The 24,739-nt window shown below is 35.5% G+C and overlaps 2 protein-coding genes across 2 annotated transcripts; one reads left to right on the forward strand and one right to left on the reverse strand.

Annotated features, from left to right (window-relative positions):
• The first annotated feature begins 37 nt into the window (after positions 1-37).
• Positions 38-1,205, forward strand: LOC129801301 (ribosome biogenesis protein BRX1 homolog). Its single transcript, XM_055846195.1, has one exon. It carries the CDS (start codon positions 107-109, stop codon positions 1,133-1,135), a length of 1,029 nt encoding a protein of 342 aa, XP_055702170.1. The 5' UTR covers positions 38-106; the 3' UTR covers positions 1,136-1,205.
• A 5-nt stretch (positions 1,206-1,210) lies between these two features.
• Positions 1,211-21,494, reverse strand: LOC129801300 (choline transporter-like 1). Its single transcript, XM_055846194.1, has 6 exons — positions 21,233-21,494; positions 20,562-21,105; positions 13,066-13,587; positions 12,719-12,998; positions 7,819-8,203; positions 1,211-7,731 (listed from the first exon to the last, which is right to left on the reverse strand). Exons 1-6 carry the CDS (start codon positions 21,338-21,340, stop codon positions 7,537-7,539), a joined length of 2,034 nt encoding a protein of 677 aa, XP_055702169.1. The 5' UTR covers positions 21,341-21,494; the 3' UTR covers positions 1,211-7,536.
• Between the last annotated feature and the right edge of the window lie 3,245 nt (positions 21,495-24,739).

Consider the following 24,739-nt stretch of genomic DNA (forward strand, 5'->3'; position numbering starts at 1 on the left):
ATTTATAATCACCCTGTGTTAAAAAGTGAGGTTAAGTTGAAAAGTCAAAACAAAACAGAATTCACGTGGCTTTTGGTGTTTTTGCAAATAAACTCCTCCAGAAATCATGGGAAAACAGAAATTAGGCAAGAGGAAGCATTCTAAATTGGTGAAGACGGTTGAGAAGACCGAAGAGGAGAATGTGCTGCCGGAAACAAGAAAGTCAGACGAGCCTATTCCCAAAAAAGACCGCTGGATAAATCGGCAACGCGTCCTGGTACTTGCAGCGCGTGGAATTAATCACAGAGATCGTCATTTAATGAGGGATATCAAGACCTTGATGCCTCACCATCGGGAAGAGTCCAAAATGGAACGTACAAAGACCCTGAGAGTGATCAATGAGATGTGCACAATGAAGCACTGCAATAAAGCGATTCTGTTCGAGGGACGTCGCAAGATGGATCTGTACATGTGGATGGCGAATGTGCCTGAAGGGCCCAGTGTGAAATTCTTCGTGGAGAACGTGCATACAATGGGTGAACTGAAGATGACAGGCAATTGCCTGAGAGGATCCCGCCCCTTGCTCTCATTTGATCCCAGTTTCAGTCAACTTCCTCATCTCAAGCTCCTCAGGGAGCTCCTGATGCAAATCTTCGGAGTGCCTAATTACCACCCCAAGAGCCAACCCTTCATCGACCATGTTTACACATTTGCCTACCTGGACAAGAGGATCTGGTTCAGGAATTTTCAGATCCTCTCAGAAGATGGTGCTCTTGTGGAAATAGGGCCACGTTTTGTGCTCAATCCTGTCAAGATTTTCGAGGGATCCTTCGGGGGCGAAGCACTATGGGAAAATCCAGACTATGTAAGTCCAGCCAGGTATCGGCAAATGATGAGGAAGCAGGCAAGTACAAGATACGAAAATCGAGTGGGACAGAAACTCTCCCGAGAAGCCAAGAAATCAGATGCCACTTACCCAACTGACGAAACAAACGAAGTATACTGCCTGAATCCCACGAAGAAAGCCACAAAGATCGCTGCGCAGGAACAAGAATCCTCCGATAGTTCAGACGAAGACGAAGATGATGAAGTCAATGGGAATGATTCAGATGAAGTGGAAAATGATGAATCTTCAGACCAAGAAGACTCTGATTAACACTTTTATTTGTAAGTAAAATTTATTATGAAATAAAATAATAAAACATTCTACGATTTGTATTTTAAAAGTGTGTTTTTTTAAGTTTACTTCATTTTATTAAAATGTGTATACATTTTATGACAAAAAGTTTACAAATATTCTCATCATTGCCTCAACATTGAGTAAATATTTTTACTTTTCTAACAATATTAAAAATGTGCAACATCTTTGTAAGTAATAAAATTTTTGATCATTCGTTTTGTATTTTTTCTTTTAAGTATTTCAGCCAAAAAGTTACTTTGAAGCACGTTCTATTAAAATTGAAGTCCTCTTGAATGAAGGGTTCGTACAATGATCTCAACTTTTTATTATTATTTTTATGGCTGTGATTCTTATGTTTGGAATGAAATGGAAGGAAATTATATTTTTTTGTAATTTTTATTTAAGATAAGATTTTTATTAGCCCAAAATTCTGTTTTGTGGTGACGTCTGCCGCCGTCTTACAATTTCTATAAAAAGACGTGGCAAAGCGTCCCAGGCTTTGCTAAATACTCGAATTCGTGACTTAGTAGCTATACCTCAAAAGTACTTTTCAGCATATTTGAACCGAATCATGAATCACTCAAAAGATATTCCAAAATAGTTTTAGGAGTAATAGAACTGATTTTCAGACAAAAATTATTTATTGGTTCAGTAGCGGTTTGCAACCGATTTAAACCGATTCATAAATCAATCAAAATATTGCCCAAAATACACCTTAGGGGTAATATAATTAAATATCGGATAAAAATATAGTTATTAGTTAGTTAATAACCGGTAATTACTTCAGAACCGGTTCACAACGGATTTATAAATCACTGAAAATATAGCCCAACTTAGGAAGGACTAATACAATTGAATTTCGATAAAAAAATAGTTATCGGTTATGAACCAGTTCAAAATCGATAGGAACCAGTTCAGTTTTATAGGAAATTCCAAGACCTTTCCAACGAACCCAAATATGACCCAAATCGGTTAATAAATGCGCTCTTTAGACCCGTTTTAACCTTTGACCTTGAAAAACCGTTATTAGGAATGATTATATGGTATTTTCGTATATGGACAAACTGTCCGCATAGCTTTTAACTTTTCCATTGTTTCACCGTATGTCTCCTTTAAGATCCTTAACCTGATAGTTATTAGTTATTTGAAAATTTAACTGTTGAAATTTATCCTTGTTCTGGCACGAACTTATGCAATGATCGCAATGACCTATAATAGAACATACCGGGGTCCCCAGATTATGTATATTTTCGGGATCGAGAAAAACCACGCGAAATGGCTTAATGTATATAGAAAATTTGCATTCTCGTAGATTTCTCTTTAATAAGTTCCAGAAAAGCCGAACACAAAGGACTCTTCTGAGCCTAGTTGTCCAAGACCAGTCGGATGGTCTTAAAATATACAATCTATAGAAACGCCGTAATTATGAAAAAATTGTTGACGCCAATTTCTCGGGCTTTTTAGACGTCAACTGCTCATTATACATTTCAAATTTACTGCCTCAAAAAATTGAATTTTAGGGATTTTGGAAAATGATTTCAATGAGCACATAATCGAAAATAATATGATCCATTACATTTTTAATGTTAAAAATATTTTTTTGTATAGCTTTATAAAAAGTCTCAAATACTTAAATGAAATATTAAAAACCTTATTGTTGTGAATTTTTTACTGGACTTGCTAAAATTTGTAATTTGCTAAAAGTCGGACAGTGCTGAAAATCAAAAACTGAAAGTCGGACTCTGAAAGTAGGACTATGAAATGTGGCTACTACATACAAAAATTCTTAAGTGTCCGCCTTTCCAGATTTACCCTTTTTTACAAATTTAAATTTCACGAACTCCACAGAGAGAACAGTATAGGGAAAGTGTGCCAAATTTCGGCCAGATTCTAATTTCGGCCACTTTGAGTGTGATGTGGAAAAGGCCTTGGAAGAGTTCAGGAAGGGCAAATGGTACGGGAATCTGCACGTAAATTTGAGATGCTACTCTTCAGGTCTTCAGGACAAATAACACGGAAGATCTCAGGATTTGTGGGTCATACAAACGTATTAAACTAAATATTAAACTCGTTCCGTTTGACGTTTTGAAATTTTTATCCGTTGCGTCACAAAAGGTGGTCAGAAAAAAGGTGGCCGGTATTTCACTCAAAGTGGCCGGAATACTACCCAAAGCAATGTCCATATTTTTATTATTTTTTAAAATTATAGGAAGTGATTTAACGAAAACAAAGATGATAAATTAGTTTTTAAGGTTCCACACAACCTTCCCGAAAAGGAAGTAACAAAAAATATCAATATGAATTAAAAATATTGCATTTCAAACTTAGGACTTCGGTGCTTATATGCAACTATGCCGAAATTTGGTACACTTAGGGCAGAATCACATTGACAGTAAAATGCTCACCGTCACCGTCAAAGCCCTCACCGTATTTCGTTGATTTACGCATTTTCATTGCAATTCTTACGCAAATTTTCCATTACGATATTACCTTGTCTTATACTCGGTGGTACTAGGTGAAAATAGTATAAGAAAATTGAATAAATAAAGCGAAAATGCGATAAACGGTGAGCAAAAAAAAAACTGTAGGATTTTTTTGCTATCGTTTTTCGTACAGTTTTTTTGCTCACCGTTTATCACATTTTCGCTTTATTTATTCAATTTTCTTATACTATTTTCACCTAGGGCCACCGAGTATGAGATAATGTAACACGATAATTGAGAATTTGCGTAAGAATTGCAATGAAAATGCGTAAATCAACGAAATACGGTGAGGGCTTTGACGGTGACGGTGAGCATTTTACTGTCAATGTGATTCTGCCCTTACCCTAAAATAAGCCATCGATTTTTTAATATCATGATCTTTACTGTTTCAACTTGAAAATTAGTGGTATACAATCGTCGTTGGTTGGATCAGTAACTGTGCTAACTGCTTTTATTTTGTGTCTACATTCTTTGCAAACGCCGCGCAGTGATCCAAACTGACACTATTTGTGGTCAAACAGTATTAGATATTAACTTCTGGTCTTCGGTGACCCCCTAAAAAATATTATCCAGAAACGTATTTTTCCTCTTATTCCTGCCTTCCCCTTCAGAACTAGGTATGTTTTATTTTTAGTATTCTCAAAAACAAGATTAAGTGATTTGGAAATATCCAGGTGAACATTTCGTATCTTTCGTATACACAATCCTATGATCGATATCGAAATTTTCAACATCGGATGATTTTACCAATGTCAAATATGGAGGTAGGACTTTTAAATTATTTTTTCTCAAGGATTAAGATTGCATTAAGTTTACATCATGTAGTCAAATCATTAAAAAAAATGGCATTTCCTCACCAATTTCTAATTTTAGGATGGTTTTTTGATAATTTATAAATCAGTTTAAATCGATATTGAAGAGTAATGGACAGAAAAAATGTACGAAAAGATAATTCATGGGAATTATTTTTGTAAATTTGAGCATTCCGCAAAGCTAAGGCCACTTGGCCATCTCATTTTAAACAAAAACTTAAAGGGCTAATTTGTTTAACATGGCTTTAAATTTTATTCAATTTCAATATATTTTTCATTACGATCTTTGTTCGACTTTTCATATGTCCATCGCCGTCTTATGGCCTTTATGAACTACTACACTAGAGAAATTTATGTCCATATTGAAGCAAATTGCTTACGCTTGAATACGAAAAATTGTAAAAATCCAGAGTCAATGGGATAATTTTCTAATTTGCGGATTAAAGAATTACCAAAGAATCTTGTCATTTTGACCGTTAATAGAGTGTAACCCTTTCAGGACGATTGAGTTTTATTTTTGTGACCCAAAAATAAAATTTTTCCTATGGCCATATAAATTAGTGTTTTGTTCTAAAAAGTCAGAAAAAATGATTTTTTTCTGATCTTTAATTTTTGACCCTCTCGTCCTTAAATGGTTAAAAGATACTAGATAACCTAGATTTGTGGCCTGTAATAAGCTATCTGCCCCATGAGTCGTTGATTTTCGTATTACTTACATGGTCCTCATTTTTCTATCATCCCTCGACTTTAATTTATTGTGTTTTTTTACCTTTTATAACAATATTACGGGTTTCAGACTGGATTTCAAGCCTAGAACCTGATGGTCTCGAAATTCGAAATAATCGGCAATTTATGTGGTTTTTTCAAGATCTATTGAGAGATTAGTTCTTAATATCCAAACCTTTATCAATTTTCTTCCTAAAAATCTTGCTTGGTAAGAAATTAGGAAAGAACCTTAAATCTGAAGACCGTCTTATTCTTTCGATTTTAGGCTGTTTTTAATCTAAATACGGAAGCAAGTTTGAACAATTTTTTCTAATAATAGTCAAAGTTTAAATAGTTTTCGGGGAACTTATTGCACTGCAGATTAACTTTGGATTAATTAGAAAGGTCTTGAAAATCCTGGTAAATTAAACCCGATTCCAAGTAAATATGAAACTAAAATTATACTTGATTTTATAAGCAATTCTGCAAATTTTGAAAAAGACCAAATTGGTTAATTTGGGAATCGTTGAGAAAGGAATAATGCCCTGGATATACTTACGATTTAAGCCGAGAGACGGATTAACGTAATTATAATCAAAATAATGATTTGGCTAAATAATTTTCATCAGTTTCTCACTAACCAAGCCGTTTCTCGGCTTAAGCTGAGAGACGGATTAGTCAGAAACTGATGGAAATGTAATGTGATAATTATTTTGATTATAGTTACATTAAGCCGTCTCTTGGCTTAAGTCGTAAGTTTTTCTAGGGCATAAGGCAGTGTTAGATGCGTGTTATAAGGATCATCACATCTACCAGGTTACACAAGCAGTGCGCTGTTCTGGTGAAAAAAAAATGAGAACAAATCACTGAAAATAGAGAAAATTCTAAAATTCCCCTCGAAAAAATTTCCTCTTCAACCTAGGGTAAATTAAGCTAATTCAAAACCTGCTCCAAATGGAAATTTTTCGCTACTCCAAATAAAAACGTAATTGTTTTCACGATAAATACAGTACTAAATTGGTATATTTATATATTTTCTATACGACAGTTTCATTATTTAATTAATTTTGCTCCAAATAAAGCGAAAATCCATTCATATTCACAAATTTTAATTTGTTAATTTCTCAGAAGAATTAAAAGTGTACCTTTTCACTATCGAATTTTTTATCGATCGACCATGTTTTCCAATGAAAAACACAATAAGGTGACTGTTGTTTATTCGTTTTGTTTAACATTCATGTCATATTTTTGGCTAATTTTAGTTAAATTAAGTGCTAATCTTTATTGTTAACGGTACGTGAGGTTTTCAAATGAAATAATTACCTATTTCGTGAAGAAAAAGGGTTTTTCTGAAGTGTCTGCAAATGTTTCAATAGGAAACACCGGAAATATGTTTTTTTTGGAGAGATTTTCTTATTATCTCAGATGGGAAAGGAGAAAAGATCAGGAATAAGAACAAATCCTGTACTCAGGAGCAACTCAACAAGGTTTTGGGAGCCTTTCGTCGCGGTCTCTCTGTTTGTCTCCAATTAGAAACTTTCCTTGTCTCCATTTGGATTAATTTGTTTCCAATAGCAGCATTTTGCACTTGGGTTTTTCTTGTATTTAAGAAGTTTTCAAATTATATCTAAAGAATTTTCACTAAACAGTAACATTCTAGAAGAGTCAAGGAGCAAATTTATGTAATTCTCTTCAGAAAAAATATGAACTTAATGTGTTGTCTGTCAAAGTTAAAGCGTCTGGAAATGGTTTTGAATTAGGATATTTACCCTATTGCAAAGTGAAATTTCTCTCCTGTAGCTTTAATCGCCTGAAAACTCTTGGTGTCCATTGTGAGGTTCGGAAAACTGTCTGGTCATAAGAATCACAGATTCATTTTTTATCAAAAATTATTTGTAAAGCTTCTTTGTGCTGATTCGAAAGTGAATCTTCTAAATATTTTTTGTATAGATATTTTTGTAGAAAAATACATTTTTATAATATTATATTATTTCTTGTTCAGTTGAAATCAATGTGAACCCCAGTTCTTTTAGTTACTTTGGAAGCTCTGTTAACTGTTTTTTTTTCTCTTTTGTAAAAATCTCAAATATATATAAATTGGATTCGAGGGAATAATCTGCTGTGGTTACAATATCGTTGGACAATTATTTTCTTTTAGCCTTCTAACAGCTTAAACAACTAAGTTAAATATTTAGTTTATGGGGATGATTGCAAAATAAATGAATGAATTGCAGGATGAAACAATCAATAATGTGAATAAATTTTAAGGGAGGGTGATTTTGAATACTGTGAGGAATGCATTTTGGACATTAAATTACATCAATAATTCGTTTTTTTTTAAACTTACGACATGAGAAATCTCAATTGGGAGAAGCTCTTAGGCGTTATGAGAACTAAATGGCTCCTTGGTAATGGGGGTCATCTCCGTAGCTTGCATTCTCTCTTCAACAGCTTGACGCTCAATGGGCTCCTCACCCAGTAACTTGGCCAAATTGCTCTCCTTCCAGCGCCCATTGTGTCCATTGATTGTGCGATCTTCACATACGCACAGAAACAGAGTATCCACGACAATCTTTAAAGACAAGAATACTCATTAGAGTTTGCTCCATAGACCAAAAAAACTCCTCTTTCAAATTTAAAAAAGGAGAAAGAAACTCACTTCGTAGAGCGACAAAACAACATGGGCAATGAAGAAGGCAAAGACAGAAATAAAGATGACCGGAGCCACGTAGAAATTCACTTCAGTACTGTCTTTGAGAATCAGAATACTGACCAAAGCACAAACACCAGCTACAGCCAGTTTTCCCAAAAATAGGATAAAATCACCAATTCCATTGATTGTGGCCACTTGAAGAGCATTTGACATCATGGCATTCCATGCAATTCCAGCTGCTGGACAGAAGTTGATCCTCTCGATAGCAATGACAGTGTAAGCATTGTGATTTAAGTATCTGATGAACTTTTCCAAGCCCCAGAAACAACATACGCAGCATTTGACGCAACAGGCAGCACATTGAGATCCATCGTCCTGTCCACGTTTTAGTCTACGATACAATCAAGAACAAGAAGAATTCAAGAATTAAGAATGAGGGAAGGACTTAACCTCTTTCGTCTCATTTGGGATTCTAAATACCCGCAAAAAAAAAGAAAAAAGAATTTTTTGAACAATTTACAATCGATAAAAATCCCGATCGATGGATATGTTGAATCATTCCTAGTAACGATTTTTCAAAGTCGAAGTTTTAAAAGGCCCTAGAGAGCGTATTTCTCAACCGAATGTTATCTTGTTTGGGATCGTTGGAAAGGTCTTAGAATTTCTGACGAAACTGAACCGGTTCCAATTCTATAAGTAATTTTCGTCTGAAAATCAATTCTATTACCCTTAAGCTATACTTTGAGGGATTTTTTGAGTGATTTAGGAATCGGTTCAAATTGATGGAGAACCGATAAAAGGTAAAAAATGAGAAAGTGCTTTTTAGATATAACATTTAAGACACGGGTTCGAATATTCCGTAAAATATGGGACGCTTTGCAAATTTTTATTTTAAAGAAATGGTAAAACCACCAAGCTTCATGGAATGCTCAAATTTAGAAGATTTGGTTAAAAGCACGCACATCTGCATCATAAAACGGTTAATATGCTGTTCGGTTTAGAATGTGCCTAAAAACACGCACTGCTCAATCATAAAACGGTTCAGATTGCGCTTAAAACACGCACAGCTTAAACACAAAATGGTTAAGATCGAGAGGAATACACGAAGAGCTGAACCATAAGACGGTGCATGTTTTATGGTTTGGTTAGCTGTGCATGTATTAAGAGCAATCTGAACTCTGAACCGTTTTATAATTTAAATGTGCGAATTTTTGAGCGCATTCTTAACCGTTTTATGATATTGAGCAATGCGTTTTAACCCCCCGAAAGCTGTGTTTTCTGGATACCCGTGAATGCTAAGCCTCGTTTGTTGTGTCAGAAATAAAAATTATTTTAGTTCGATTAAAAGTGGTTGAAAAAAAAAGTTTTGGCCGTTTTTTCCCAGTAGGAAAACTGCGAAATTCCTCAACTGGTAAACACTACTCTTTCTTCTCTATTATGTTCAATAACTTCAATCTCAAGACGAATTTTTACACATTTAAAATTAGCTCATCTACGTAGATAGATAGATAGATTCAAAACGGGGGCAGCAGGCGACGTCCACTCTCCTTATTCCTTCTCAGCTTCACTCCCGCCTCCAGCCTCAGCTACAGAGTCGCTCCACCCTCCAGACTCGTGCCGACGCCAGCCTGTCCGCTGCATCCAGGCCTCCGATTGGGCCCCTTATGCATCCCCTCTCATAGTCCCTACATTAAGGGTGTTGTGAATTGAGCCAGCCAGACTTACGGATAAATTCCATTAGGCTGGCCGGTTTCAATTTTGGTAGATCATGCCAGTCCAGCACCACCTTGCCAAGTAGCGCTCTTCTGGTATTGTATAGGCTGGGACAGTCACATACATAGTGTAGGACAGTTTCCTCAGCGTTGTTGCAACCTCTACAGGTTGTATTGCACTCAACACCTAGTCTGTTGAGGTGCTTGTTCAGACAGTGTCCGGTGACAAGATTAGCAAACTGCTGCGCTTTGCAGCGGTTACTGCTCACCAGGTACTCTGTCCTTTTCCTATCCACAAGTGCCATGAACAATCTGGACACGCGACAGTTGCCTGTGGCAGCCCAGATTGCTTGATGTTGCGTGAGTAAGTCTTCCCCAATGATGGTTTTCTTCATTTGGGGGGACATCCCCACGGCCGGCTCAGGACCGAAAAATTCAGTCTTTGCTCCCGCTACTGCGAGGCGATCGGCCTCTTCGTTACCCGCAATACCGCAGTGCCCAGGCGCCCAATGTAGATCGATCTCACAGTTAAGTGAGACCGCTTCTAGCATTTTCCGGCACTCGAGCACCAGCGAAGAGCGGGATTTACTTCCCGATATGGAAAGTATAGCAGCTCTACTATCAGAGAATATATTAATCTTCATGCCAGAAACACCAGATTCAGTCAGAGACTGCACCCCAATCAGGATTGCAGTGACCTCGGCCTGGAATACAGTAGTATACCGGCCAAGTGGCACTGACCCGAAAATTCCGAGCTCTGGGCAGTGGTACCCAGCTCCAGAGGAGCCTTCCACACGAGAGCCATCTGTGAAGAGTGACACCGTATCGGGTTCATTAATGTCCCCTTCCCGGTCTCTCCACTCGGCCCTCGTGAGAAATATAGTTTTTAGATTCCTCTGAGGAATCCGTTCTTCAAGATGGAAATCATCTTTCATTAGAAGGTCAGGGTGTCTTCTTACCAGTGCGTCCATGATTCTACCATGTCCTACCGGGTGGCAACCAACCTTCCACATCCCTGCTGAACGCAGTCGTACTGCCGCCTTGCCCGCCTCGGCCTTTATATAAAGCGGAAGCGGAGGCAAGCTCAACAAGACCTCCAGCGCCGCGGTAGGGGCTGTCCGGATAGATCCTGTGATTGAAATACAAGCTAATCTCTGGAGCTTCTGTAGCACCAGGGCCGAATTTTTATATTCGATTCTTGGCCACCATACCACAGCTCCATATGAGATTAGTGGTCTGACTATGGCTTGATACATCCATAGTGTAATTTTCGGCGACAGACCCCAAGATCTGCCGAGTAAACGTCGACATGAAAAGAACGATCTAGTGGCCGAAGCAATTCGGTCCTCCAGATGTCTCTTCCATGTGAGTCTTTGGTCAAGTAGAATACCAAGGTATTTTACTTCTTTCTGCAGGGTAAGGTCCTTCCCAAAGAATTTGGGTGCCCTGTACCCCTCGAGCTTGTACTTCTTCGTAAAAGCGATGACAGCAGTCTTTTCAGGATTAACCTTAAGACCGCGAGAGACGCACCATCTTTCAACGCTGTTTAGTGCTCCCTGCATAAGATCACACAGTGTGGATAAAAACTTACCCCGTATGACAATGCAGACATCATCAGCATAACCTTGAGCATAAAGGTTTGCTGAGTTTAATTGTACCAGCAAGCTGTTAACCACCATGGACCATAGGAGGGGAGACAGTACACCCCCTTGGGGGCAGCCGCTGCTCACAGCTGCCGACAGGCGTGCACCGTGTACCTCCGCCTCCACAATGCGGTTTCAGCTCATCTACGTAAGTATGTTATTAAAATAAACAGATCTAGATTATCCTAATTATTTTTCATTTGTCTGTTGCAGATAAAAAAAAATAAAAAAAAATCGAAAACCGTATAGAAAGCTTAGTTCTGCGTCAATTTTTTATCTATTTATTTTACATATCTAAAACCATTAGCTTTTTGGCCTTGAATATAACCTTAAATATTTTCAATGATTTTAATCAAAAATATAGTGTTTTTTTTTGTAATTTTGGCGTATTCTGGTAGGTAAAACCGACGCGACGGTGAGACTTTTATTCTGCTTTTTCAGGACAAAATTGTCCTTCCGGTGAGCGTCGGTAAAAGGGTGTAATGCAAAATTAAAACACTCAAGTTTCCAGAGCTTTCGACACTGTATCATGTCTTCTTCAGTGGTTCTTGGTTAGTCTACACCGAAAAAAATATTTTGTAAAAATGTTCGTAAATGTTTGTGAATTCCTATGGGGGAGTTACGAAATGCTCGTGAATCGTATAACCCACAAACAAGTTCGTAAAAGTTTGTACTTTTTTCACAAACATTGTTCGTAACATGATCATTTGACGAACATTTTTTGTACTTTTACAAACATTTGTTCGTAAATGTTCGTAAACACACAAAAATGTTCGTAAAATTTTGTCATTTGTTCATAAATGTTCGTAAAATATTTGTAATATAAACAAAAATTTACGAACAAATGACAAAATTTTACGAACATTTTTTGTGTGTTTATGAACATTTACGAACAAATGTTTGTAAAAGTACAAAAAATGCTCGTCATGTGATCATGTTACGAACAATGTTTGTGAAAAAAGTACAAACTTTTACGAACTTGTTTGTGAGTTATACGATTCACGAGCATTTCGTAACTTCCCCATAGTAATTCACAAACATTTACGAACATTTTTACAAAATATTTTTTTCTGTGTATTATCTTGGATATTGTCATTATTTTGTCTAATTTTCCACTCATCAAATTTGGAAAACCGTTGGGAGCTATTAATGAAAAAAATCACAAAATTATCATTAACAATTTTTGTTTCTGTAAATATTTTTCTATCTTTTCGCTAGTACCAAGCCGTTTGCTGAATATTAAGGGTAGAGTCTACACTGAGAAAAAAAAGGCTACGATTAACTTTTTGTCGTCATAACTTTAACACTTTTCGGATGTAAAAACATATCAACATTTTTTAATGTTAATTTTCCACCTTTTGAGGGTAAAATCAACATGAAAAAAGGGTAACTTTAACCCCTAATAACCTAAAAAGGGTAATATTTACACCGATTTTGGATCAATACTGCAGGGTAAAATTAACATTTTCGGAATGTTATTTTAACTTTTTCGGAGTTCTCTCAGTGTATCAGGATTAAAGTCAGTTTTTTTTTAAAGGTTTTTACACTTACTTTGTGTAGAGATACGTGAGAATAAGACGTGGTATCTTAAAGATGGTGATGAGAAAAGCTCCCTTGGCCACAGATCCCAAATGGTACTTGACCAACTTGCTCATTGCCTGCAAAACGGGGCTGTCCTTGTGTTTCCCAAAGTACCAAAAAGCCACGGCACCAGCCAAAGTGAGCTGTTGGCAAGCAAAAATGAATTCACTTGTCCAAATAAGTCCAATGAAATACAGCCATAGCATTCTCTTGAGCCAGTCAGCATCTAAGTACTCCACCACTTTGAAAGCTATTGTGAGAACATTAGCAAATTGGTTCACGTGGAAAATGCTAAATTAGTAAATGGATGGACTTACTTTTGAAATCCGGTGATGTGTAGTTCTTCTCAACACTAGCCACACCACTTTCGTTGTGAGAGATCAATTGAGCAAAAGGAAGAAGGGAATTCTTTCCTGGGTAATTAGCTGTAGCCAAACAGATAACCACAAGTACCCAGAATGCCAGAAAAATGCTGAGAGCAACAAAGGCAAGGAGTGGAGGTCCAGCGAGACCTGGAAGAGAAAGCATGCACTTGCCGGCCTCCTCGAAGAGTGCCGAGAGTCCTCCCAATTGCGTTCGCATGAAGTAAATGATCATTATGAGGAAGATCATGACGAGAGTGGCAATAATGGCCAGAGAATAGATGGCAGTCTCATTTTTGAGCAGTTCCTCCAGCAAAGAATACTTTGACTCAATCTCTTGCTTATGTTTGATGCTATAGTACGTCCACCAGAGGATGGCAGTAAGAGCAATGCTGGACAAAGCGACAAACAGACAAATCAACCACGAAACGATCTTTGTCAGCCAATGAAGCATTGCTATCATCACGATGGATAACACTGAGGTATGAAAGAAAATTAAAAAATAATAATAATTTAAAGAGTTATAAAATTGATTTTCGCACGAAAATTATTTATTGGTTATGAACCGGTTGATAACTGACTGGAATCACTTCCGGTTTGTCAAGAATTCCAAGGCCTTTCCAAAGAGCCTAAACATGATAACATTCAGTTGAGAAATACGCTCTCTAGAGCCTTTTAAACATTTGACCTTGAAAAACCGTTATTATGAGTGATTCAACGATATTTTTGCCAATGGACGAATGTCTGCTTACATAATCTCTAAAACAGGCCTGAGCTAAAAAAAAAGCCGAAGTGAAATTGGTGGTGCCTGTTGGCCTTCTTCGAAATGCCGCGAAAATTTACGTAGAGAAAATGAGAGGTTTTTTAATGTGAAAATTGTTTAATTCCCCTTAGAGTTAAGTCATTTTCACAAGAAAATCCTTTTAATAATTTAGTTGAATACAGTTATTTGGGTTAATTGTGAATAATTGTCGATATTACAACAAAAACATTGGGATGAAATTTTGAGCTGGAAGACTCATATTCTTTTGAGCTGTCCCAAAATTCAGGATATGTTTGAGAAAAACCCTTTTGTACAACACTACTTTGGTTAATAAGGAATGCAAAAGTACATATTACAAGAGGGGACACGACCTGCTAATAAGGATAAAATAGAGAAGAAAATATTTTGTCGCATTTCAGAGATTTTTTGCAACCGCAGCGCCGCCAGACGTTTGTCAAGTGAGTTATTTGTGTCTCTATCTCTCTCTTACAGTTGAATTGCCCGCGATTTAAGAACTAAACTTTGTTCGTAAATTTTTATTTGTCTGGAAAAAAATTACGAACAAATGACAAAATTTTACGAACATTTTTTGTGTGTTTACGAACAAATGTTTGTAAAACTACAAAAAAATGTTCGTCAAATGATAATTTGACGAACAATGTTTGTGAAAAAATACAAAATTTTACGAACTTGTTTGTTGGTTATATGATTCACGAGCATTTCGTAACTCCCCCATAGGAATTCACAAACATTTACGAACAATTTTACAAAATATTTTTTTTCTGTGTAGTGAACAGCTATGCGTCTTCCGACAAAGAAATCAAGAAGATAATTTCTTTTTATATGAGTTTTTATTTCTGTTATGCCTTTTTGGCGCAAAAATATTTATCATGGCACCGTAAATGAGTAGGACTAGTATTACCATTATGGCTATCTGTAATTTCCATTAAAATTATCAACACAAAATTTTCGATATTACACGACTTTTAAGGAGCACAGGTCTGCTCTAAAACATATCTAAAAATTAAAGCAATTCCAAAAAAACATGGTTTTCGGTTCGACTTATGAGGGTCGACTACACAGGGGAGGGTTCCTTGAAGGTCCCAAGTCCCTATCTCTAACCGTTTGGCCGCTAGAGTTAGCGACCGTCCGGCTGTTCGGAGAAACAGCGTGACATCATTTCTCAGAAATCGTCTGAAACGCGAAGATTTGTTGTTAAAAGTTGTCTCCAGGGGATGGAGGTTAAAATTTTGAGGAATGAAAAAAAATCAAGGAAAATACCGCTCTCTTTGTGGAGTTCGGACACTAAAAAATGAATCACCTTGTAAATGCGCAAATTTCAACGTATCAATAAATTATGAGATTTTTTCTCTGTGTAATTCAAGTCATAAAATGAGAAATGTAAATTTACCGAGAAAAAAGTGTTAATGTGCAAATAAAAAATTGAAGCAGTAACTATTGGAACAATGTGATTATATTATCGGAAATTCTGATCACGTCATTAACTATTATGAATTACAAAATTATTCACATCATCAAAAGTCAAGCATTAATTTGTTGATAAGCTTATTTAATGCAATACTCTCGTTTTCTTCTCAGTAATTGCATTTTATTTTCATTTTTTTTGAATAATTGAAAAATAAAAAAGAATAGTAAAAGCATTATTTTCTTATTTGGTTAAAAGTTTTAATCTCGAGAAAGTCATTTTAAAGAAATTTCAAAATTCAAATTTTAGGTTATGAATGACCTAATTCCGAAATGTACATTCTCATTAATATGTAAAAAATAATATATTATTTATAAAAAAAATGAATGATTAGTAAATGTAAAAAAATAATGAAGCAATCCGAAATAATGTAAAGTGGACAATTTTCATTCTTTTAAGATAAAAATTTGTTTTTTTTTTTAATTTGAAAAAAAAAAACGTTATACGGAAGTGGGAATATTTGAAATGGGGTACCTTTGAAATTGGGTTTTTTCTTCTATTTTCAAAAGGAATTGAGGCTATCATCATGCAATTTAGCTTCACAATTGGTTTGTCGAGCTAAATTATATCATGGTAAAGTCCAGTTCCATTTAAAAAAAAAGAGATGGCAAAGTGTCCCAGCTTAGCGGAATGCTCGAAGTCGCGAGGTAGAGCTTTCTGTGAATTAGATTTTTGCATGATCTTTTGGTGCTTACTGATCTTATAGTTCGCCTGGACCACCTCTAAAACATATCGAAAAATCATTTAAAAAGCTTGGGCCAATTTTGAGAAAAACCAAAAAAACATAGTTTTGGAAAGGTTGGGAAAAAACGTCTAGAGATATTGTTTTTTATTGGGGGTCATTGAATACCGAAAGTCGATATCTCTTACCGTTTAAGCTCTAGGACGGTTTACCGCTCTCTCGTTGAGTCCGAGCAGTAATAGGAGAAATAGGTGTAATTACAGTAGACTCTCGCAAATTCGGCTCTTTTAAGATCGGGCTACTTCTTAATTCGGGCAGCGGTTACATTTGAAAAAAGTTTGTTGTCATTTTTCAAGTTTGATTATGATTATCAAATGAATCAAATTTGGCATGGTTTATCTTAGTTTTGATGTGATTTTGCATTATTGAGGGATTTTCATGCAATTTACGTTATATATGAGTGTATAAACTCAATATCTATATGCACATGAATAAAACATCATTGCATTTCAAAAAAGTTTGTCGCCCGAATTTCTGTCTAATTCGGCTGACATTTCGGTCCCATATGCCCGAGTTTGAGAGAGTCTAATGTAGAAGGAAGCACACCTAAAAAGCTCGATATCAACGACACCCTAATTCTAAGGTGCCCTACTTCCCGCTAAAATACTGATTACAATATTTTTTTCTAGAGCAAATTAAGGAGATATGGTTAAAAAATGTACCTTAAATTTTTAAGGTTAAGTTTGGCATAACCTAAATATTCTGGATTAACCAAATTTAGAAATGAGACAATTGACAAATAGAATTGGAGAGCAAATTACAAATAAAAGTGACACAGGTTGCAAGAATCGGTTTTACAACAAATAGACTTAATAAACCTTTTTAAACATCAAAATGTTTCAGGCCTTCATGTATTTCGGACAAGAAGGAAAAATACATTAAAATTTTGAGAACAATAAATAACGATTTTGATCAACTTCTTTTTCAAATTTATTCATTGTTAGCTCCGGGCAGGCCTTTTAGATGAGAAAAATTTCATGGAATCAAAATTCACATCCGTTTCTTTCTCAAATATTTTGGGTATTTGCTTATTTTCAGTTCGCCTTTTCCGCCTTTTTTAACTTAGAAAATTACTCAAAACGCACATTTTCTTTCGATGAGAAATAAAATCGGTTTACGACAAAGTTGTAAAGAGAAATGAATTTCATATTAAAATATATCAACTGGCATTTTCTTTATTTACAGGAACCCGTATTTTATAGTCCGTTTTGAATTTTTGAAAATTTCACAAAACAAACCTTTAGATTTAGATTATGCCCTGAAAAGCGCCTTTCTCTTCAAGATAGAAGAAAATAGTCTTCAGAACAAATGTTAAGCAATAAAATTAATTAATTGTTCTAATTAAAATCCTCAAATATTCTGGGAGCTCCTTATAAGAGTAAAATATCTATTTTGTCGGTTTTGTCACATTTTACCCCGGGCTTTCCTATATTTTGTTTTTTTTTACTCTAATTATTTGATAAAAAAATTGTAAAATTGATTGTTTTTTTTTCAGGAAATTCTGCACTAAATTTCCTTGTAGCCTTCAGAAAGTTAAAAATCAGTTGCTGGTAAACCAAATTAATGAGTACAATTATTCTACTTAAGGGACTTAAAACTTTTCGTACGTTATATCGCTCAAGCCAAGTTTCTCAGTTTGGCAAAAATTTTCACGAATTTTTAAACTGTTTTTTATTACACTCTACAAATGAGCAGTAAACAAGGATTTGACTAACGAAAGAACAGTTTTGAGCAGTATACTATTAAGAACTTTAAAGACAGTGAAATTATTATGATGCTATTTTGGGTAAAAGAAAAGTAAAGAGGCTTTTATAAAGATTGATATTTCTACTGGTCAAATTTAACTTTCACTGCTGTTACTGCTCATTTATTTTTCGTGTTTTTGTAATGTTTCAAATACAAGATTTCTAGAGCTTCGATTTAATTCCAGGGTATGGATTCTGAGTTGTGTGAGTTTTTCACGTGAAAAACTCACGGCTTTTAACCCTTTAAGGATGATTGGGTCACCCGTGTCCCATAGAGAAAATAATTTTTCCTGACTATCTGAAGTTATTTCTTTCTAATGTTTGTACATAATCACGAAATAGAAAGGTGCAGGAATCTAGGATAGTTTTTGAAAATCTCCAGCTATTTGCTATAGAAAAAATATTTGAGCTCCAAAATAACGAATTTTCAAATTTTCACGTTGGTGCTTGATTTTTAATATTTCTAATTTTTTTTAAGCAAAAACCTCTTGGGACTAGAAACTATAATAACTATACATAATATTTTTCAACAAAGTAAAAATTATAGTTTATTCGTATTTTCAGGAAAGCTTCATAATTTTCATGGGTCATATATGATCCAATCGTCCCTAAAGGTAAAAAAAACACCGAATCTGTCACTAGTGGATTTTCGAAGATTTGAGGTTATACTGTTTCATGTTTTTGTTTATGAGTGCGCAAAATAGTTAATTATTCGTGTAATATTGTGTGACATATCAATTAGCTGAGATTTCCCAGTGCAATACTGACTGAAGAAGGTAATATTTTGATAATTTATAAGATACTTCTGCGTATATGTTGTAAATTCTTAACTTTTTACTCTTGTAGATGACTTCAAAAATGGAAAAAAAAATCATGATCAATGAACCCGAAATCATCCACATATTATGCCCGGAAGATAGCGATAATGCCGACAATCTTGTCCTGAACAAAAGCGACAAAATATATTTGGAACAAGACGTAGATGAAGTGGACTTTGAGGTCTTCATCGAAAACGCATCAACTCCAAAGGAACTCCCAGATCCACAGCAATGTGCAACTGTACGTCTGAAATTCCCAGAGACAAGCATTATTGCACCTACCCATTACCATCAAACATGTTTCGAAGAAAGCTAAGGTGCACATTGTGCTATCAGAAAAAGGATTATAAGACCAGTTGTATTTGTGTGGCATGCGACATTTATCTCTGTGTTACCTTACCAGTATGCGAAATTTTTTTCGATGAATATCACAAAAATTAAAAATGAAGTAAACAATAATACATTTTTTTCATAAAAATTATTGTTTTTGTGTACAAGTCTTCAAGAGTCTTTGAGACCAAAAATTGAATGAGATTTTTTAAAATTAATTTTTGATCGTTTTAATTTTTACTCATACTCTAAATATTTTTTTTTATTATTACAAATATATTCAAGTAATTTATCTTTCAAAAATAACAGAGCAAACGAGTAAACTAGAATCCTGGAAAATTTTGTGCTTTTTTACCTTTAAGGACGATTGGGTCATATATGACCCATTGTTTTCCAGGACTCCTAGGGATGGGAAAATTTCTTTTTAACCGTAAATCTGTAATTTAGGCTAAAATATCGAGGGAAACTTGGTTTCGTTGAATTTCGCTCAGCGGAAAGCTTCTCGTCCTTAAAGGGTTAAAGCGAAAAATATTATTCATTGGTATTGTCAGAAGGATTACTTAAATTTTTGGGCTATTTTTGTCCCTATCGTTCATAGAAGCACAAAATACACCGAATCAGACTCTGTTGGACTTTCCAAGGTTAGATGTAAGACTTTATCATTGATTTTGTTTCTCAGTTTAATTTTTATTGTTGATTTTCAGTCCGTAAAAAGTGTCTCGTCGTTAAAGGGTTAATGCTCATTTATTTTTCCTCTTTTTGTAATGTTTCAAATACAAGATTTCTAGAGTTTCGATTCACTTCCATGGTATGGATTCTGAGATGTGTGAGTTCTTCACGTGAAAAACTCACGGCTTTTAAATCGTCATTTGTAAGAGTTTCGTTAAGTTTTTATGTAAAGTGTCATGTAAAACTCTTACAGTGTACCTAAGGAAGCGCGGTATAGTTTTTACGAAAGCTTCACAAAACGCTTACTAAAGATAATCTCAGAGCCGTGAATTTCTCATGTGAGTAACTCACGAATCTCAGAATCCATACCCCAGGGCTAATTGGCTCATAAAAAATCTTATTTACGGAAAATTGATGTGTTTTTGGAAGGGTTTTAGGGGCTTTAAGAATCCAAAATATTATGTATTTTAGAACACCTTATCGAAAAGGATACAATCAACCTTCTTAAGTATTGTCTATTTCTAAATCTCCCCTTTTCTTTGGGTATTAAACTACCATTGATAAAGCGTCAGTTTCATCAACCAAATAACTTCATCAACATACAAATATCTTGTCTTACGACATTTGCCTATCTGATTTGACTACGTGATTTATGCATGCAATGCGCGATACTCCTGACACGCAACAAAGAAACAAACAATAAACTCTATTGAGGGCGTGCGAGGAGACTTTTACCAAAATAAATAAATAAATGCAAAATGATTCACCAATTTTAGCACATGATTTCTTTTGGGAATTTTCAACCCGAAAATGAATTAGAGCCGCTGCTCTTGGACACAGCCTTGGAATGTGGCGGAAATGTTCGAGGTGTTTGGTGAGAAAGCATGTGAATTCTTACCCAATGCCAGGATGCAGATCATGACAATCAGTGGCCACGTGGTGTACAAATCACTGAGCAATTGCTGAGCAGTTCCCCAGGAATTGAGCAGATCGTAGGCATCACGCACTTGCTTCCCGGGTGCATTTTTGCCCGTTGGGACACACCTATGGAGTACAGGTGTGGTCTCGTGGACAGGAAGGGGAGGGCAGGGTCCCAGGAGATGGTGGTATTGAGAATCACGGGGTTCAGGTTGCAGCAGAAGTGACATGTTGAAGTCATAGCGACAGAGGGAATTCCCGCGACGCTGATGCTCTTCATAGAGATCATTTTTGGTGTCAATGCTTCTGGATGGGCATTTGTTGACGCAAATCTTCAGTGTCTGCCGCAATTCCCTCATGTCCAGGAAGAAGACATAGGGCTTATCGGCGGTATTCATGCCCGACAGCGGGATCTCGTTGAACTTTTCGTTGTTGCGGATACCACAGGTGTTCCCAAAGGAATCGTATCCATTGATCAGACGTATGGGGTTCCCGTAAACAAAGGAGAATATGGCAACGATGATCTGTGAAGGAGTGACGCAACCCCATGATAAATTCCTCGCTAATTATTCGCATTCTCAGTGGCAATTAAGACCGGATGGAACGGAGGCAAAAATAGGCAGAAATAGGAGTGGCACTTGGAATTCTTACCATGAGAATCCAGAAGAAGACATAAATGCAGAGCCAGCAGACATCTGTGCAGCCACGATCTGCTGTGGGCTCATGATTGGGGCTGGTTTTACTCGTGAAACAACCCATTTCTACACTAATAACACTTTCATGGGAAGAATTTCCTGATAAAATAACACTTTTTCCCGATTTTTCTCACTTTTACCACTCCACGAAGAGTCACTTTTGTTTGAGCGGCTATGTATGTTGTTTATGGTGCGGCAAATGGCGAAATCCCACGAAGTACCCCGAAGTTTCATTTGGGTAGGATTTTAGGTGAGATTCTTAGCGATCACGACTATTGTGTTTCGAGGTAAAATCCGTCCTCGTCAGATCGGACTCAAACTTCGTACGTCCCCGTTTTGACACTCATAGTTCTTGAATCATATCGCTGCTTGGAAATTATAAAGGCTTTTTAACTCATATTGAGCAATTTTTCAGAAGACAGCGTGAAAGATTCAATTTTGTGTAAACGCAATTATCTCAATTGTCAATTCAGTGTCCGGACAAAAACAATTTACATTTAAATTCACACGCTTTTGGGGGGTAAAAACGCCTCCCTAGTTCTAACGGATATTTTCAAAACTAACGGAATTATGTAAATTAACCCTTTAAAGACGATTGGGTCACCCGTGACCCATAGAGAAAATAATTTTTCCTGACTACCTGAAGTTATTTGTACATAATCACGAAGTAGAAAGATGTAGGAATCTAGGATATTTTTTGCAAATCTCCAGCTATTTGCTATATAAAAAATATTTGAGCTCAAACATAACGAAATTTTCACATTGGTGCTTGAATTTTAATATTTTTAATATTTCTAACTTTTTTTTAAGCAAAAACCTCTTATGACTAGAAACTATAATAACTATACATAATATTTCTCAGCAAAGTAAAAATTATATTTTATTGGTATTTTCAGGAAAGCTTCATAATTTTCATGGGTCATATATGACCCAATCGTCCCTAAAGGTAAAAAAACACCGAATCTGTCACTAGTGAATTTTCCAAGATTTGAGGTTAGAATGTTTCATGTTTTCTGTTTATGTGTGCGCAAAATAGTTAATTATTCGTGTAATATTGTGTTATAATATCAATTAGCTGAGATTTCCCAGTGCAATACTGACTGAAGAAGGTAATATTTTGATAATTTATAAGGTACTTCTACGTGTATGTTGTAAATTCATAACTTTGTACTTTTGTAGATGACTTCAAAAATGAAAAAAAAATTTCATGGTCAATGAACCCGAAATGATCCACATATTATGCCCGGAAGATAGCGATGATGCCTACAATCTTGTCCTGAACGAAAGCGACATAATAGATTTGGAACAAGACGTAGATGAAGTGGACTTTGAAGTCTTCATCGAAAACGCATCAACTCCGAAAGAACTCCCAGATCCACAGCAATGTGCAACTGTACGTCTGAAATTCCCAGAGACAAGCAGCATTGCACCTACCCATTACCATCAAACATGTTTCGAAGAAAGCTGAGGTGCACATTGTGCTATCAGAAAAAGGATTGTAAGACCAGTTGTATTTGTGAGGCATGCGACATTTATCTCTGTGTTACCTTACCAGTATGCGAAATTTGTTTCGATGAATATAATAAAAATTAAAAAATGAAGTAAACATTAATACATTTTTTCATAAAAATTATTGTTTTTGTGTACCAGTCTCCAAGAGTCTTTGAGATCGAAAATTGAATGAGATTTCTTAAAATTAATTTTTGATCTTTTAATTTTTACTCGTACTCTAAATATGTTTTTTTTTATTATTACAAACATATTCAAGTTATTTATCTTTCAAAAATAACAGAGCAAACGAGTAAACTGGTCGTCTGGAAAATTTTGTGCTTTTTTACCTTTAAGGACTTTAGTTTTTCATAGTTTTCCAGGACTCCTAGGGATGGGATAATTTATTTTTTACCGTAAATCTCTTATTTAGGCTAAAATATCGAGGGAAACTTGATTTCATTGAAGTTAGCTCAGCGGAAAGCTTCTCGTCCTTAAAGGGTTAACTCTTTCGCGTCACACTTTTATTCGGCAGGTGAATTCATGTAAAATTGAGTTTTTCCAAATGCTTTATGATCAAATATAATAGTTCAGAGAGGAAAAAAAATTTCAATTGCGTGAAAACTAGGAAAAGCCCCGGGTCATATATGACCCTATTGTCCTCAAGGGAAGTGTACATACCATTTTCAAAATCTATATCACGGGCTTTTTAAGAGTTTTTTTTTGCTTGAAGTTATTAATTTGGCCAAAACCATGGCAAAACTGGATTGTCTTGATGAACACTGTACTCCTGGTGTTCAAAGAATCTTCCTGGTAATCCCTTGAACAGTCTCTGTCACACTATTTTGAGTGGTATTTGGCAAAAATAAACTTATCTAGATATTTATTCACACACAATACAATTGTACAATATGGGACGCTTGCAGATAACTCTAAAATATTGCAAAATATGTTATAATTCATCAGATATAAGATGAAATGTCCAGGAGCAAGATATTTTCCTTCTGGATTTTACAAAGAAAAATAATGTCTTAACTGTTCCAACTATAGATGGCAAATTTCATCACGTTTTCCGCCTATTGTAGATGGAGAGTACAGTGAAAAATCATGAAATCTGTCATCTATAGTTCCAAGTACATTGTTGGCACGAAAAACTGTCATAAACTTTTACCCTTGCCGACAATAGGGATATGACCCGGAAAATTCTACGCGCTTTTCTGGAAAATTGAGAGTTTATTATATCAAAAATATGCAATATACAATCTTTGGATATTCCATTTTGTGTTTCGAAAGAACTTCTTGCTGGAAAAAATAAATGAATAGAAAAATTTTTGAAAAAGAAAAGTCATTTCACCAAGTTCGAAATTCGTGATTTTTATTCTCAAATTTTCTTTTCCTGAATATCTGGAGTCTTCAGAAAATTAGCCAAACATCTTACATCCTTCTATTATGATGTTGTGCACAAACCGATAAATTTCAATTAATGTAAATAGTCAAAAAAAATTTTTTTTCCCGGGTCATATATGACCCTAATGACGCGAAAGAGTTAAGCAATTTTGACAGTCGATAGGGGGAAGTGGGGCACTTTAATATTGGAGTAGCTTTAAAATTAAGCTTTTTCTACTATTTTTAAATAAATACTGGACCGCATTATAAATATGATTTAGCGCAATAAACAAACCAATTGGAAAACTAAATTACATCATGATAAAGGTTCAATTCCATTTAAAAATGGGAGAAAAAGCCCCCCTAACAGTTTTCTCGATGCGATTACTTTTAACCCCAAAATTCAATTTTTACTTTACAATCAAATTTGCTCTTTCCGAGTCTTGAGGTTTCGATATTCCCTGTAAAGAATCTCACCTACCATAAGCTTATTTGGTCTTATCAGTGGTTTTGAAAAATATCACCCAAATTTGTGCCGAATGTAAACGAACAGCCTGACGAAGTTCATCCGATTGAAAGTCACCCAAAA

The sequence above is a fragment of the Phlebotomus papatasi genome, chromosome 2 (assembly GCF_024763615.1).
Source record: "Phlebotomus papatasi isolate M1 chromosome 2, Ppap_2.1, whole genome shotgun sequence".
NCBI classification, from domain to species: Eukaryota; Metazoa; Arthropoda; class Insecta; order Diptera; family Psychodidae; genus Phlebotomus; species Phlebotomus papatasi.

Bases quoted from the DNA above. Each gene is read 5' to 3' on its own strand.
- LOC129801301 (XM_055846195.1), top strand. From the start codon at position 107: ATGGGAAAACAGAAATTAGGCAAGAGGAAGCATTCTAAATTGGTGAAG.
- LOC129801300 (XM_055846194.1), bottom strand. From the start codon at position 21,340: ATGGGTTGTTTCACGAGTAAAACCAGCCCCAATCATGAGCCCACAGCA. The intron at 21,106-21,232 runs GTAAGAATTCCA...ACTCCTTCACAG, and splicing joins TCTTCTTCTGGATTCTCATG to ATCATCGTTGCCATATTCTC. The intron at 12,999-13,065 runs GTAAGTCCATCC...TTCTCACAATAG, and splicing joins CACATCACCGGATTTCAAAA to CTTTCAAAGTGGTGGAGTAC.